The sequence below is a fragment of the Apodemus sylvaticus genome, chromosome X (assembly GCF_947179515.1).
Source record: "Apodemus sylvaticus chromosome X, mApoSyl1.1, whole genome shotgun sequence".
In the NCBI taxonomy this organism is placed as follows: domain Eukaryota; kingdom Metazoa; phylum Chordata; class Mammalia; order Rodentia; family Muridae; genus Apodemus; species Apodemus sylvaticus.
Genome location: NC_067495.1, coordinates 72,803,458 through 72,820,545, shown reverse-complemented (window position 1 = coordinate 72,820,545; position 17,088 = coordinate 72,803,458). Strand labels below are relative to the sequence as shown.

Sequence of the window (17,088 nt, the reverse complement as noted above, 5' to 3'; positions counted from 1 at the left end):
ATCCAATTACCACCTTAACTTAAAAGAAACGGTGAATTAATTTATTGAGCAATCAACCTGAATTCTCTTAAAATAACTGCCAGAATAAAAAAAATTGAGTGATTTCTTCTCCAAATGTAAACATGCAATAAAGCAGACACATCCATACATAAAAAGGGTAATATGTTTTAGAGTGGTAAAACCTGAACATAGTCTCAAAATGTTATAGTACCACTTTCTTTCCCTTATAACACTGATATCTTCACATTCCTTCCATTACCCACAAAATATTTTATATGCACAAATACCAATAATAGTTTTAAATGAAAAGCAGGGACACATATAAACTTTAGGAAAACTTTGATTTTGATGAACTATAGAAAGGAGATTCTTGATAGTTATACATTAATGTTCAACAAATGGACGTTTTCTAAAATTAGAGGTCTCAATTAGTATTTATCATTTTTCATTCTCTATTTGAACTGTATTATAATTATTCTTCTTAATTTTACACAAAATGATATTACAAAACCTGATTTCTAAATAGACATACTATTTTCTGTGGGTAACAAATATGAGCCTATATGTATAGTCATATAGATGCACATATAGATAGAATGTTGTAATTAGACTAATTTCAAAAGTCACAGGTTACAAAATATAGGTCAAAGCACATTTACTTTAAAAATCAACACCATTTACATACTGGCCCTGAAAAGTATGGGTGGTATATTTTTAAACAAGTTTTATATATATAAAACTATATAACTGTAACTATTTCCGGACCTAAGCATCATCACTGTAAAATAAAGATTTTAATATCACCTACTTCCCAGCCTGGTAAGATGAACTAACAATAATACCTAGTAAGTATCCAATGATACTTACTAGGTATTATTATTTTATGACAAATGAATCCATTACTTATCAAAATTTTGTTTTGAATTATCTTGTTTATGTCAAATATGATAAAACATTAGTTGATAATTAGTGGCTAATTAGTTGATATATTTAGGTAAATTGAATCCTACCATACAACACCTTATGTGTAGTCCAATAGTCTGATGTTTGATACAAACTTAAATAAGCATTTTTGAATATTATCCTATATATTGATCCTATACATCTAAAAGGTGTTTATCTTTCATTTGTGACTATGTTACATCTTCATTTCTATCACCAAAATGATGTTATCTCATGCACTAATGACTTAAATTGTACATTATTATTCTTCCTCTTTCTGCTTTGTAGAGTACTCATGAGAAGTGATACTATTAAATTAATAACTTAATTGGGGATTTATGGTACAGCTCGTAAGGGCTAGCAAAGTAGGTATACCAGTAAGGAACTTTGATATTTTTCTTATTCGTTTTTGTTGTTGTTGTTGTTGTTGTTTTTGTTTGTTTGTTTGTTTGTTTGTTTTTTTAAGAAAGAATGGGATTTGATTGTTTCCTTTTAAAACAAATATGAGTTTGGATGACCAATGATGAAAGAAATGTACGATGTCAAAAGCACTAGCACACAGTGGGATCATGTGCTCAGGTCTAGGGCAGGGCAGACAAACAAGCAAACCCTCCCAGTAGTCAGCTGCCATCAAATAAAATCTCCAAAGACTTACTTTTGCTTTTTTCTCTTTCAGTACCAAGCAAGAGGTCAAATCAAGAGTTTTGTTGTGTTAAATACTTAAATTTCTTGTATTTCTTTTTTCAAATATTTGTAAAACAAAGCTACTTTACTAGATGAGATTGGGAATTTATTTAAAGACCAGCCAGTTTTCAATAAAACTGCATGTTATACAAATGTCTGTCTTCCCATTAAAGAAAAAAATAAATGGGCTTCAAATAGAAACCTCGATTGTATTAGGTAACTGAACAATGCTTAAATATTCTCTTTTGGAATTAGGTAAATGAACAATGCTTAAATATTCTCTTTTGGAAATGGTAGTGCTAAGCCAAAAGTGCATTTGACTGATTAGCATGAAAGTGAGAAAATTATAATTTTATTTTAATTTTCAAGCTATTTGAAGAAAAACTATATTGACCACATTTATAAAGTGAAAATATCATGAAGTACGTAGCTGCTACATTGAAAATATGACAAATACTCTTCTTATTTACATCAATTTTCTTTCATCACTACTGGGACATAGTGTAAAACTATGATTTCTTCAGTAAATGAAGTAATTGAGGATTTAAAATTAGAGAACAACTAGCAAAAGCCAAGGGAAACATCCTAATTTTTCACTTATTTAAACAAAATTTGTAAGCACATTTTTAAAATTGGAAAATGTCACATAAAATTATAGGCACCCTCTGTCTCTTAAAAACTAACACCTTAAAAATAAAAGCTTATATGTAGTCTTATATGGTAGCAATCTGCTGGGGTAAATAGTATCCACTGCCATTAGTAAAATTGTACATTTTCTAGGTCACCATACTCCTTACTATTCCATATTGATTATGCTCTTTCATTTATATTCCCATCTTCATCTCCATAAGCATTTTAGTTTTCCATCCTATTAGTTTCTCTATAGTTTATACAGCTGAACCAATACATACACTTTCAAAAATCAGTTGAAGATATTTCTCAGATATCTCTCAGTAAATGTAAAATTTTATCACAAACAGACAAAATTGGATAATTTTTAAATCCAGAAATAAGTTGATAAAGTTATAAACCATCACTAGTTTAATTAAGAGATTTTAGAATAATTCACATGTCATTATACTGGAAAAATAAAAATAAAAGTGACTTTCATGCCTAAGGTCTATCCTGGTAATTTAAAGTCAGAACTTTCAAGAAACAAACCCAAATGAAAAAAAAATTAATCCATTTTTTTCAGTTAAAATTATTTCTTTTTTATATGTCCTTACTTCCACATATTTTCACAAAAAAATTTCACATTGCACAATATAATTCATTATCGCTGACAGAAAAGTACTTTAACAAAAACACTATTGAAATCACAGTACAATGTGCATGCCTGTGTGTTACTCTCTGTGCTAATAACCTGAAAACTGTTACTTTTACTTTTCCCATTTAGCTTTGAATCCCTTAGGTGGTAAACGTGTCTTTATTGGACAGTTTCTTACAATAAACAGCACCTACAAAACATATTAAGTAACTTCTGATTTTTTCTGTTGGATATTATCTTTATTTACATTTCATATGTTATCCCCTTTCCCTGTTTCCCCTTCAGAAACCCTCTATCCCATCTTCCCCTCCCCCAAATTATTCATTTTTAAAGTCTGTTTGGAACTAGTCTGTTTTGCATGGGTGTCATAGTCAAAAACAAACAAAGCTTAGCACTTAAGGAGGTACATACACTGCTTCAGGTCATGAGGATATTATTTTATGTGTATGACATTTAAAACTAATTTTAGTACAGAAATAATCAAAGTAATTTTCATTTTCTGTATTGAAAATATAGGGCATATTACACAGTGTCTTCTATATCTCCCTCAATGTCCTAGGATGCTTTTTCTTATAAAATACATAGAGGAAACAAAGCCAACAAGGAAGAAGGGAAACCTCATCAAAAAAGAGATGTAACTTGAACAGTTCTCATGTAAGTAAAGATAAGACAATGCTGCGAGGCAATATCAAAACAGACTTTGCCATTGTTACTCTTTTCTCCATAAAACCCTAAACCATGGGAGACTCAAAGCACCATGCTATAGATGATTTCAACTTAAAGGAAACTGTCATGACTGCTTTAGGGAATGTCAGATAAATCTTGTCAATTAAATGTTTTTAAATTTCTTATCAGACAGGAAGGATTTTGAAACACTTAAGGACTGTTAATCATACCAACATATTCCCATGCTTGCTAGAATAATTCAGGTTATCTTCTAATATTGCTGTAGCACACTTGATAACCTGTATGGCCCTGCCAAAGTGAGTGTGCCTTCCTAAGAAATCCACAGTCAAAATATAAGTAGGCATTTCAATTACCTTCCTATTATTTTGCATGAATGTTACACATAGATTTTATGGCACTGACTCTCACTCAATCTCCATCCCTTGTGGCTTTTCTCTAACTTCTACTTTCAGACACAGGAAGGACATTTCTTACATTGTATTCTATCACTCTTCTGTGCAATCCCAATTAATAAATATAAATGAAATAGGAAATAGTAAAATCATGGAAACCCCAATTGATATGAAACTTCATATGGATAGATCAGTTCTAATAAGCCATCCAGATTTCACTTTTTCTTATCACTAAATATTAAGCAAAATTACAAGTTTGATGCTGAGATCTTTAATGGATTCCCTTTCCTGTCTTCACAAGTATAATATAAAGAACAAGATTATGAAAATGGGGCTGAATCTGTAAGGGCCCCATGACATTCCCAGGGAGTTGATTTTTAAAAAAATAAACACATAAATACCTGTTAACAGCTTGTTTCCTTGTCATTTGCCTCTTCCTTCTAAAAGGAGAGTATAGCAAAAAATAAATAAATAAAAGTGGTTAATTGAGAATTTTAGTTAGTTTGCTTCCAATTATTCAAGGCTTTATTATATTTCACAAAATATCTATTAAATTGTGCAGAAATTTTTGTTTACACACAATAAAACACAAGAAGGGAAGACCACAAAGAAGATAGGAAAGCCTTAATTACTTCTAGATAGTGCTTTAAGTATATGGAAATTTTGTTATGTTTCTGATTTAATTCCCACCATGTATGATGTGAACATATCACATGGTTTAGGGCTCTGCTCTATTACTTGAAGGAAAGGAAATCAAGTTACAGATTTCTACTAAAGAAAATGGCCTTGGGTCGTAACAATTCAAAAAATAAAAATAAAAAGATTCAGCAATGTGATATCTTTTCCCTTTCTCTAAAAAGCTTTCTTTCCCATCCCATTGGGTACTCCACCACTTTTCTCGTGGTGGGGGAGACTTATGATTTTTCATATTTTATATGGCCAACATGAATAGGAAAGTAAGCCAGTATCAATATTTTACTTATTTTCTAAACATGGAGCCATTAACCATATCATTGTCTGTATAATTATTTCTGGAGTAAGACTGAACTTGTTTATATCATGCACACAAGGGTGACATTCATGCACACACATGTGCATACATACGTACACAATCATACCAAACAGCCTTGAAAAAATACATACAAGTAACATTATATGGATTCACCAGGGTATATTGGGGGGTGGGTTATATTACTCTATATAATTCACATATGATAAAAATTGGAAAAAAGAGTGTCCATGAATTTGAAGACTACAGGGAATGGGTACATGGAAGCATTTGAAGGGGAAAATAAGTAAAGGAGAAAAGTGATAAAAATACATCTCAAAAATAAAATAAAATAAAATAAATTAAAATAAAATAAAATAAAATAAAATAAAATAAAATAGAACCCGTGTTTGTGTTGCCACATTTTTTCTTCTTATGACCTTCTTACTTAATACATTTCAGTTTTTGTTTGTTTTTTTAGCAACTGCTTCCTTATTTCAAAGATCTGTGCAAGGGTGTATAAATAAAAAACAAATGCAAATATATATCTAGGGTTATTAGGGTAAAGACAAAGAAAGAAAGTACAATCTTTTCATCTTTCTATCCTGTCACATAAGTTTTTGAAAAAGATGTTCTCTTAAATAGAATACACTAAGTATCAAATGAGTATTACTGTATACTTTCATAAACCAATTGGCAGTCTCTCACTAGATTTGGGGGCTTTTCTTCATATAATGAATTATCCCTCTTTCTTTTGTGTACAAAACTAAGTGTTCTACTATAGAGGCCTCCTTATATTTAAAAAATCACTTCTTAAAAGATTGTGGTTATTTCTATGTATTAAATATATACAAGTGCATGATTCAATTGTCATTCCATTAAATAACTAAAATTGAGCTTTAACTTTAATATTTGAAATTTCCTCATTTTCTAAATATAAAAGACATTTTAAATTAATGCATAATCCTGGCTCTAGTGCTAAATATTTAAGGTCTACAAATTAAATCACATATCTAGAAATGTTTCAGTATCTACAATGAATTCATTCTGGAATACCCACACATCAAAATCTGTGAATGTATAAATCCTTTAAATTGTTTCATTTGTCTTTGTATATAACATGCATAAATACCCTGTCATGTGCATTAAATTGTTTCTGGATAACTTAAAATACACAATACAAAACAATGCCTGAAAGAGAGATTCTGCTATTTTATTAACAAAAAATATTTGGAAAGGTGTATATGTTTAATATGTATACACAACATTCCCAAATACTTTTAAATTATGGTTTAGTAAATCAATACATGTAGAACTCACAGAATAAAAAGATCATTATTATTCTTGGCATTCTAAATAATATTTGGTTTTTACAAACTGAATTTTTAAATAAGTATTATGTTATGTATCATAACTTTTGATGTTTCTGCCTGTACTCCACAAGAGCTATCATGCCTTACTTTAATTTTCTCCTATTGTGATATCAAACAATTCACTGTAGATTTACTTAATGTTAAAAGTAATAAAATGCTAAAACATTTTATTGATTAAACATTATGATGCTACTAATATAACCAGCACAGTATAGGATAATGCATAATAAAAATAAAATCATCTATATTCCTTGAAGATGTCCTAGAATATTTAATAAAGCCCCATTCATCTTTTCTATGGAAACCTTCAATTTCTTGTACTTCTACATATCTGAAATTGAGCAACTAAATTAAAGTCATGAACAAATTCCTAGAATACACATTTAGAAATATATGTGAAATTATAGTCTTTAGAATCCTCTATCAGGAAGGACATGGTGGTCCACAATTGTTGTCATGGGTATAACAAGCAGGAGACTAGGGAGCTAGTTACTATGAGTTAAAGATTATCAGGGATTACACAAATTCTAACTCTTAAAAAAAAGAACAAACCCCTAAGCCAAACAAAATACTTTATATATACATAATACATGCACACAAATATTTTTAAAATAAAGGTCTCTAACATGTGGTGGAAATAATAATAATGGATAATCTCTAACCATCACCATTGCTGCACTTCATTACAACAATGTATAATCAATTTTAGCATATCAATCAGAGAAAATATAATAATAATAATAACAATAAAAATAAGCACAATTTCATGGCAATTGAGACCATTTATTAATCAATATACTTTATTGATTAATAAATTTTCATACATTTATTCTTCCAGCTTTGGGGTTGGGAATTCAAAGCTCAACAAAATTAAAGCCATTGATTGTTGTGAAATATCCAAATTTAACTAGACTGAGTTTCATAGAACTATCAAAGATATGAAATTCTCATTCTTGAAACCTAATACTTAGACCATACTAATCATTTGCCTGATTCTGTAAGTCTGGAAAAGAACCCATGGTTAGGGAGTTCAAAAGTCCCAATGCTAAACCAACTACTATTCTGCTAAAAAGACATAGTAGCGAACATCCCTCTAAATTTTTAATCTCTCTATCCATGCCTCTCATACCTTGTCAGAGAAGGTTTGTGCAGCGGGCAGTAGTTAAAGCAGAAATTCAGAATGTACTAACCTGCAATGACTAAGTGCTACTAAAATAATACTTGGCCACAAATGGGACATCTATAGCACTTCACTCCAAGGCTCAGACCATCACAAAAGAAGGAGTGAAAAATTGTATGAGCTGGAAGACAGAGGGTACTGAAACAAATCAGTGTCTTCTGATTGTAATAGGAATTGCTACCCTCCTGAACTCAAAAAATCTGTGGTTATCTACATTAACATGATCAAGACAGGCAATACTCTAGTATAGAAGAACTAGTGCTTTACTTCCCATGCCTAACTGAGGAGCTCTGGATAGTTGATAGCTGGAAGAGGAACCAATTTTTTATAATAATTTTATGTGGTCCCTAGTAGGTTGACCGTGTTCTAAAGGAGAAAATGGACTCTATGGATTAGAATGGATACAAAAAAATGTGGTATATTTACACAATGGAGTACTATTCAGCCATTAGAAACAATGAATTCATGAAATTCTTAGACAAATGGATGGAGCTGGAGAACATCATACTAAGTGAGGTAACCCAGTCTCAAAAGATGAATCATGGTATGCACTCACTGATAAGTGGATATTAGCCTAGAAACTTTGAATACCCAAGATATAATCCACATATAAAATGATGTCCAAAAAGAATGGAGGAGTGGCCCCTGGTTCTGGAAAGACTCAGTGCAAGAGTATAGGGGAATTCCAGAACAGGGAAGTGGGAAGGGGTGGATGGAGGAACAGGGGGAGGGAAGAGGGTTTATGGGACTTGTTGGGAGTCGGGACCCAGAAAAGGGGAAATCATTTGAAATGTAAATAAAAAAATATATCACTAAAGAAAAAAACGTAAAAAAAAAAGAAAGAAAAGAAAAAAGAGTATATGAGGTTGAAGAATAGGGAAGTAGGGTAGATCTGAGAACCAGTGGGAAGAGTGATGAATACAATTAAAAATATTACTTATAATATATGTCTTAATTAACATTAATTAATTAACAAAGAAATACTTTAAAAACTTAATCTTATTGAGCTAAAGTATCTTAATCATATTGAGGAAAAACTGAAGATATTAAATATAAATTCAGAGGTGTAATTAAGGAAACTATTCCTTTCTAATACTTCAAAGAGTGAAAAGTACCTAACAATATCTTAAAGGTAAAATTAAACTTTTTGAGATTATCTACTCCAGGGTTCTAAAGTTTAGTGAAAGTTTTGGTGGGCTGTGAAATGAAAGACAAAAAGATACCGTTGCATCCATTTCTTTGATTAATGTAGGTCTTCCTTCCTATACAATATATTTGGATAAGTAGGGTAACTTTAGTGCGTGAAGTACCGCACTACCATCATAATGTAAGTCATGGAGAAATTAGTCTCCCAGATTATTTGGACTAGGTCAGAGAATAAGTCAGTATTAGAAGTCTGCTGATCTAATACATAATGACTGATAATTCTAAATTTTTTGTGTTTAAATTTTTCTTGCTTAAAACTATGAAATGTATTTTATCTTTAAGTCATATAATTAACAGACAATACATGAACAAGTAAACAGTAGAAGAGACCAGATTTGGGATTCTCTTGGGGATTCTCTTGTTATTTCTGCACTGTCTGTAAAGTGGCAAACCCAGTTTGGAAAATATATTTTGACTATATTATAAAGAGCTGTGAAAATATAAAAGTTATATAAGATTTGAATTTTAAGGGTATGTTTTAACAAGTATTTTTTCATTTAAAAGTTCTAGATTGATTATCTACTAAAGAAAAAGGTCTATGATATTTATGTAATAAAGGAAGATACCCCTTTGACCCTTGAAGTTGCCACTGCAATTTACAGAAGTGTACTTAATGCAGGTTGTTTAGATGAAGACAGTTTCCATAAACCATAATTAGATTATGTCAATGTTTAACAAACTTACACACATCTGGGGAAAGGAATCACAATTAAAGAATTGCTTTCATAAGATTGGCCAGTGAGCATCCAACAAATTGGGAAAAGATCTTTACTAACCCTACGTCCGATAGACGGTTAATATCCAATGTATACAAAGCACTCAAGAAGTTAGTCTCCAGAGAATCAAATAACCCTATTAAAAATGGGGTACAGAGCTAAACAGGGAATTCTCAACTGAGGAAACTCAAATGGCTCTAAACCACCTAAAGAAATGTTCAGCATCCTTAGTTATCAGGGAAATGCAAATCCAAACAACACTGACATTCCACTTTACACCAGTCAGAATGGCTAAGATGAAAAACTCAGGGGACAGCAGATACTGGAGAGGATGTGGAGAAAGACGACCACTTCTCCATTGTTGTTGGGATTGCAAGCTTGTAATAACACTCTGGAAATCAGTTTGGTGACTCCTCAGAAAATTAGACATAGTATTATATGTAGATACAGCTATACCACTCCTGGGCATATACCCAGAAGATACTCCTACATGTAATAAGGACACATGCTCCACTATGTTCATAGCTGCCTTATTTATAATAGCCAGAAGCTGGAAAGAACCCAGATGTCCCTCAATAGAGGAATGGATACAGAAACTGTAGTATATATACACAATGAAGTACTGTTCAGCTATTAAAAACAATGATTTCATGAAATTCTTAGGCAAATGGATGGAACTAGAAAGTGTCATCTTGAGCGAGATAATCCAGTCACAAAAGAACGCACATGGTATGCAGTCACTAATAAGCAGATGCTAGTCAAAAAGCTCAAAATAAACAAGTTACAATTCACCCAGCACAGGAAGCTCAAGAAGGAGGACTTAAGTGAGGGTGCTAAGGTTCCTCTAAGAAAGGGAACAAAATACTCACAGGAGCAATAAGGGAGGTAATGTGTGGAGCAGAGTCTGAAGTTAAGGCCAGCCAAAGGCTGCCCTACCTGGGGATTCATCCTATAAACAGTCACCAAACCCCAACACTACAAGGAGCGTGTACCAAAAGGAGCATGCCATGGCTGTCTCCAGAGCGGCCCTGCCAGAGTCCTACAAATACAGAGGCAGAAAATAGCAACCAACTATTGGACTGGGCTTGGGGTTCCCAATGGAGAATCTGGAGGGTGGTCCGGAGGAGCTGAAGGGGTTTATAGCCCCATGGAAAGAACAATGACTCAGACACCCAGACGCCCCAAGACTCCCAGGGACTGAACCATCAACCAAGGGGTACACATAGTTCCAGCTAAAAATGTGGGAGAGGAATGCCTTGTTGAGCATCAGTGGGAGGCATGGTCTTTGGTCAGGGAAAGGCTCAATAGAAGCCCCAACAAAGGGAAGCGGACAGGGAGGTCCTGGGGGGAGGTGGGAGTGTGTCTGGTAGAGGGGCATATACATGGAGGCAGGGGGTGGGAGGAGGGGTAGGGAATCATTGGGGAGGGAGGCTTTTGGGGGGGGGAAATTGGGAAAGGTTTTACCATTGGCAATGTAAATGAAGAAGATATTCAATAAAAAAAAAAGAAAAGAAAAAGAAAAAATAAAGATTGGCTGGTGAGAATGTTTCCAGGGTATTTACTTGATTTCTTTTGTTTTTCCTTTATTGAATATTTTCTTTATTTACATTTCAAATGTTATCCCCTTCTAGGTCTCCCTGGAATCCCCCTCTCACATCCACCTCCCCTGCTTATATAAGGGCACTCTGTTGGCATAGGAGGGCCAAGAACACTGCAACTGGTGCTGGGATGTACAGCACTGAGAATACCAGCTTAGCAAGCCAGTAAACATTGCTTCTCTATGATCTCTGTTCCAGTTTCTGCATCCAGATTCCGGCATTTAGTTACCACTTTAGCATCCTTCCGCGAAAGATGCTAACCATTGAGCCACATCAACCATTTCCTCCCACAAGTTGTTTTAGTTAGCATTTTATCATACCAGTCAAGAAACAAATTCGGACACTAAAACGAACTTTGGTTATGATCACAGAAATTATAATACTGAATTAAAATAGTAAGTATATATTTAAATTCCAATGAAAATGGTCATTTGCTTTTAAAGGGGATACAGTTATCAACTTTGAATAAATTTATATTTTGATGGAACTGCTTAAATAGGCTGCTTCTTAATTGTCTTACAATTGTGTCATTTGTGTCTCTAACACAATATATTAATTAATCTTTTACTCAAAAATACAGTAAATAAATAGAATGAAGTAATTTCTTCCCATCTCAACCATTGTTATGATAGAGGAGATAGCTTTATAGGAACCATATATTAAAGTTGTCTGTGGAGATCAGGTCGCATTAGCTATTGTATTCCATTGTTTGAATTTTATATGGGATTTTCTTTATTCTTGGTTCATAAATTCATTCATGCACTTGATATCTCAATAAGTTCTGTAGCAGCTGATTTAAAGATAATCAATTCCTTTAGGTATTTGGATAAAATGTGGCTTTATTGACTTTTAGTTAGTGCTAAAATCATGATAAGATATGAAATTGAAACAATAGAAAACTGGTCTGCTTTGTAAACATTATAGTGTCTATATGAAGACTATAACACCAAACTTAACTTTGAATTTGATAACTAAAATGTATCCTTCATAACATCATGATGTGCAATTATTTTTATTTTCATATATTTTCCTATTGAAAAAAACTATCAATTAATGAAGGAACAAATTTTGCTTTTTATTCACTATTAATCATCACGTAATACCTAACACCTAAGGCAGATGTAGCATTGTAACAATCATCAAGAAATACTTATCAAATAAAGTAAATTAATATTTTTCATGTGGAGGAGCAGTTTAAATTTTACTAAAGATAATCATTATATCACCTTCAATGTCATTTTCATAAAACATTTTTATAATCTATTTTTGTTATCCAGTACCCACATCAATTGTTACAGAACATGATTTGAATAAAAAACCATCACACTTTGCAAGTCAATTGAATGTTCTTTGAAATCAAAGCCCATCTAAGACTCTTAAGTCTAAATGTATTCAATAGAATAATATATACTGATTATTGATGAGTACAAGAATTATTTCATTATAGGACTTTCTTCTCACATTTGGCTTATTCATCTAATGAAGCTTCAATTAGATTTGAAAAGCTGATAGTTCTATAAGCAAAACTCAGCTGAGTTCTTCCTGAGTAAATAAATTCATTTGCCAATTAATTATTCTGGTAATCCTCTCTGGGTTAGTCAGGCTGCAGATAAAGAAAATCAAGCAGGGTCAAAGCAACGGAATCCTGGACAGGATTGTAAGTGTATTGCTGGGGGTGGGGGCTCAGTACCAATAAAGAGGATTACTGTTTTGAACGTCTGTTAAATCCTTTATGCTCATCCCCTAACTTAATCCTTTCCAAGGACCACTCTACTATTTAAAGATAAATAAAATGCATATTTGTTACTAATTAAAAAAATAGGCTCTTAAAATTGCAAAGTATTAACTTTTAAGAAACTAGACATAGCTACTTTACACTTTACTAGTCTCATATCTCAATCATATTGGTTCTTCCTTTTACATTTATAAGAGCATTATAAGAGCATTACCTAAACATCTGATAATGCAACTGTAGTACATTGCATGTGTGAGTATGAATCATCATTGAGCTTTAATACACAAAACTTGAGTGTATAATGTGCTCTTTTACTTCTAATTGACATTTACCTATGTGAATACAACTAAAACACTATTTTCCTTTATAAAGTTTGTAAATTTCCTTAAGAAATGAGAAAAATGCTTCTAACATATTTGATACACCACAGTTTGAATATGGATAGCATAGAGGCCTCACACTGACACAGCTGATTCTGGAGTCAATATTTATTGTACAAATACTTACTGATCATCAGCTATGTTAAAATGGCTATGTGCTTTGGACTATGAAGAAAAAAATATCTTCAAACACAGTATCTACCATCAAGATATTATAATCTAGAAAGAGACAGAAACAAAGGTCACAACTGTTACTTGATTTCTTGACATACGTTATTTACTCAAAGATATGCTATTAACATTGAATAGATTAGTGAAATAAATTCTGTAAGAATTTTCTGATGGAGTGGTCAGTAAAATCTTAATGGTCAAGTGTAAATTTGATTTGGACATTCAAAGTTAAGTTTTGAAGAAAAAAGACTAGGAATTAACCATGTTTTAGGGAACAAAACTGACAGGGTATAGAGAATGCATTGAAAGACTATATGATGAGGAAAAGATGGCCAGGGCGGTTTTCACAAGCAAGTAAAGATAAAAAAAAAAATAGGAAAAAAAAAACCCAACTGACAGGCTCAAATTAGCATCACCCTAAGTAAAAACATATCATGGAAACAGTGAAGAATGGAATGGATCATTGTGATAATGTGAATTTTTTACCAATAAATATTATATTTGAAGTTCATAAAATTATGTTACAATTCTATTTTAGCAACATCTAACAATGGTAAAGGAAAAAGATGTTGATCAAGGCATGCAACTTTGAATTAGTTGTTCAAAGGGGACAAGTACCTGCCTATGTGACTATATGCAAATTGCTTTCCTTCTGTAGAACATTGAATGTTTATTTTTAAAACCAAGCTACATAAACTGAACACTTTAACCACAAAATATGTCAATTGCCTTCTTCTTAAATTGTTGCAACCTACCTAAAATTCATGTATATCAAATTCGAATTCCTCTGGGAAGTTGTTAGCATTTGGCAGGAGTTAGCACTCCTGAGGCATAGTCTTTTTCTGCTCATACATGAACAGTTATAACAATAGCTGTTAGAAACATTTAGCTAAGAGGAACATCCTTTCTACCTTTCAGAAAACACTGACCAAAACAACTCAAATATTTTTCCCAACTAAGAAAATGGTAGAGCTTCAATCTCTTTGCATACTACGGAAAAATTAAGTAGAAAACCTAAGAAATTCAGATACTGATTTTAGCAGGTTTCTCCTCTCATGAAATGTGTGTGTCTCTTCCACAATATTTGTATTATAAGAAATGTGATTGATATCCTGTCTTCATATGGATACTGAATTGGTCTCATTATTTTCTATGATGTTCTTCAACCTTTACAGTTTAAAAATTATAGAAACTCAGAAATCTATCCTGTCTTCTTTATAGTTCATGCATTATAATGTTGAGATCAATCCATCCTCCCTTTTAAATGGTACATTCAAATATTATATGTATGTAGATATATCAATATAAAATATGTCATATATATAAAGGTAATACTTTGTATACACATATGTATGCATATATACTAGAGCTAAATTAAACATAATAATCTAAGTGGAATCATATATATATCCTATCATATAATATTTTTAATAGCCACATGTGTGGGTAAACATAAGGCTAATTATTATTCTTAAAACATTCTTAGTTTCATTTCTCCAATTAGCTTTATTTTGAACTTTCAGATTTCTATAAATAAAGAAATTGTTATAGCTTTAACAATTGTCTAGGGAAAACTGTTGTCTTCCAACTACTTTATTCTCCTCTAGATTCTTTTATAATAATTATTGTATTAATATTAACCATGGTCACTTTAAAAAAAAAAAAGCATAAAGCCCGAATTCTACCTTCTTACTCTCGGTTCAATAGGTACTTTTTGTGTGCCTTTAGGGCACTATTATGGGCTTCTTGTAATCACTAGGCTGACATTCTTTACAAGCAACAAAACCTAACTGCTAAAACATCCCATAGACAATGAGGCCAGTCCAACTTTATAGGACAGTCTAAAAGTCTTTAGAAGCTATGTGTTGGCTAACAAGTCTTTGGAGTAATTGTATTAATTTCAAAGGAAACTTTCAAAATGAAACCACATGAGTTCCAGGTCTTCTCTCAAAGTTTTAATAAAATAAAATATTTTATAACAGTCCTTTATTTTTCAGTTACCCCCTTATACTCTAAATACATAAATACAACTTCAGTGTGCATTGTTTGATGTTTATGTATGTATTTTAGTAAATGTTTAAAGTCAGTATTAACTTTATTTGCATTATCTCCCACAGACTGATGCTTGATATTTGAATATCATCAGAGTTTTGATTTTTTTACAATTTCTTATTTAAATACTGATATTTCATTGCAGGGTTAAAATTTGGGAATTAGAGAACTGACTGAAACTGAAATTCTCTGTGTTAAAGAACATTGTGGTCCTTTCATTCCCATTGTTGCTTTCTGATGTCTCAAACATTGTAAACAATCTCTTTTGTGCATCTAAAATTTTATTCTTGCCTTTATCTCTTGATCCCAATCAAATTCAAAGTAATTTCCTCTTGGTGAAGTTAAATAAATATTGTGTCCTACCTTAGATATCTACAATAATGTTTTAGTAAAATCACAAAAGTCCAATTACAATTTCAAATATTATATGGGTATCCAGAAGCTAATCCAAAGTTCTAGCTAAAACTTTTACAAAATTATGATTACTACTGAATGAGCAGATCTGGAGACTGATTTCTTCTTGGCCATTCTGTCAACACTTCTACGGTCTTTCTCCTTTGCAGATGTTGTCTATATTTTTCTACTGTGTTGCTTTTCTTTTCTCTTTATCTCCAAATAATGCCTATTCCTGTAGATTACTTCTCAACTTATATATAAGTATTTCTTTATTTCAAAACTGGCCCTGTGTGTCACATCAGCTAATGTATGTCATTTTCACCCAAAAATACTATCATCAAAGATTTTTTCCTAAAAGTTCCCCAAAGTCATCTCAAAATTTTTTGGTGAAAATACTTCCCACCCTTTAGTTTTTTAATTCATCCAATTGTGGAAAGAATTCTTTGTAAATTGAAAGAACAATAAAAGGGAAAGAGAAAGAACTCCTCACCTGTGACCATAATGTGAAAGTAAATTCTTGTTAATAAAGATAACTGCATTTTTCTCCAGGTATGACTTATTGATTCTTCATACCCATCACATCATGCTTTTCTTACGTCTCTCTAACCTTACTACTTTTTTCGACTCTTTGATATTGCATTATTTGTCTTCCACACAGAATATATTACAACAATCTTCACACTGAAAATCTGTCCAAGGGAACTAGGCCTTCTTCCCCCACCCCCTTTCTTGCCTATTGTTCCAAACTAATATGAGATTCTTGGTCTTTTACTCTGCTTATTTGTGAGGCTGTTGGTGTATAATGATCACATCTTAAGGAATGTCTTTGTATCTTTGAATGCCTTCCCTTTAAACACACACACACACACACACAGATACACACACACCGAGTGTCAGTGAAAGACCACCCACTTCTTTCTGAAGGTGCATTTGTAGTAGGAAACAATACGTTTTGGCTATACTCACAAATAACATGGCCCCATTACCTCACACTCCCCATTTACCCACCACAATCATAACAAGTGAAAATGAAAAAAATCAATAGCAACAAGACACTAAATAGGTCTTAAATTCTTTAGATACAAATCACAGAGCATTTAGTGAATAGGAACAAATAACTTAAAAAGATGTTGAAAGCCTTGACTTTATTATTGAAATCATCTTTGCCTTTATAAAATTTAAGTAGAAAAGTAATTTGTATCCTATTTCAATAGTCTCTGGGTACTGAAACTAAAAACAATTAATAAATAGAATAGAATAGAATCACAGCAGTAGCATGAGAACAATTGTTATACATAAGAAAATTATTCTGTAAATTATA

General features: G+C 32.1%; 1 protein-coding gene across 1 annotated transcript in view; it reads right to left on the bottom strand.

The window, feature by feature from the left end:
- Nucleotides 1–17,088, bottom strand: part of Dach2 (dachshund family transcription factor 2) — a 512,021-nt gene that overhangs the window by 353,042 nt on the left and 141,891 nt on the right. The window contains exon 2 of the mRNA XM_052170278.1: nucleotides 4,374–4,412. Coding sequence (XP_052026238.1) covers nucleotides 4,374–4,412 — 39 coding nt within the window. The remainder of the gene's footprint in view (nucleotides 1–4,373; nucleotides 4,413–17,088) is intronic.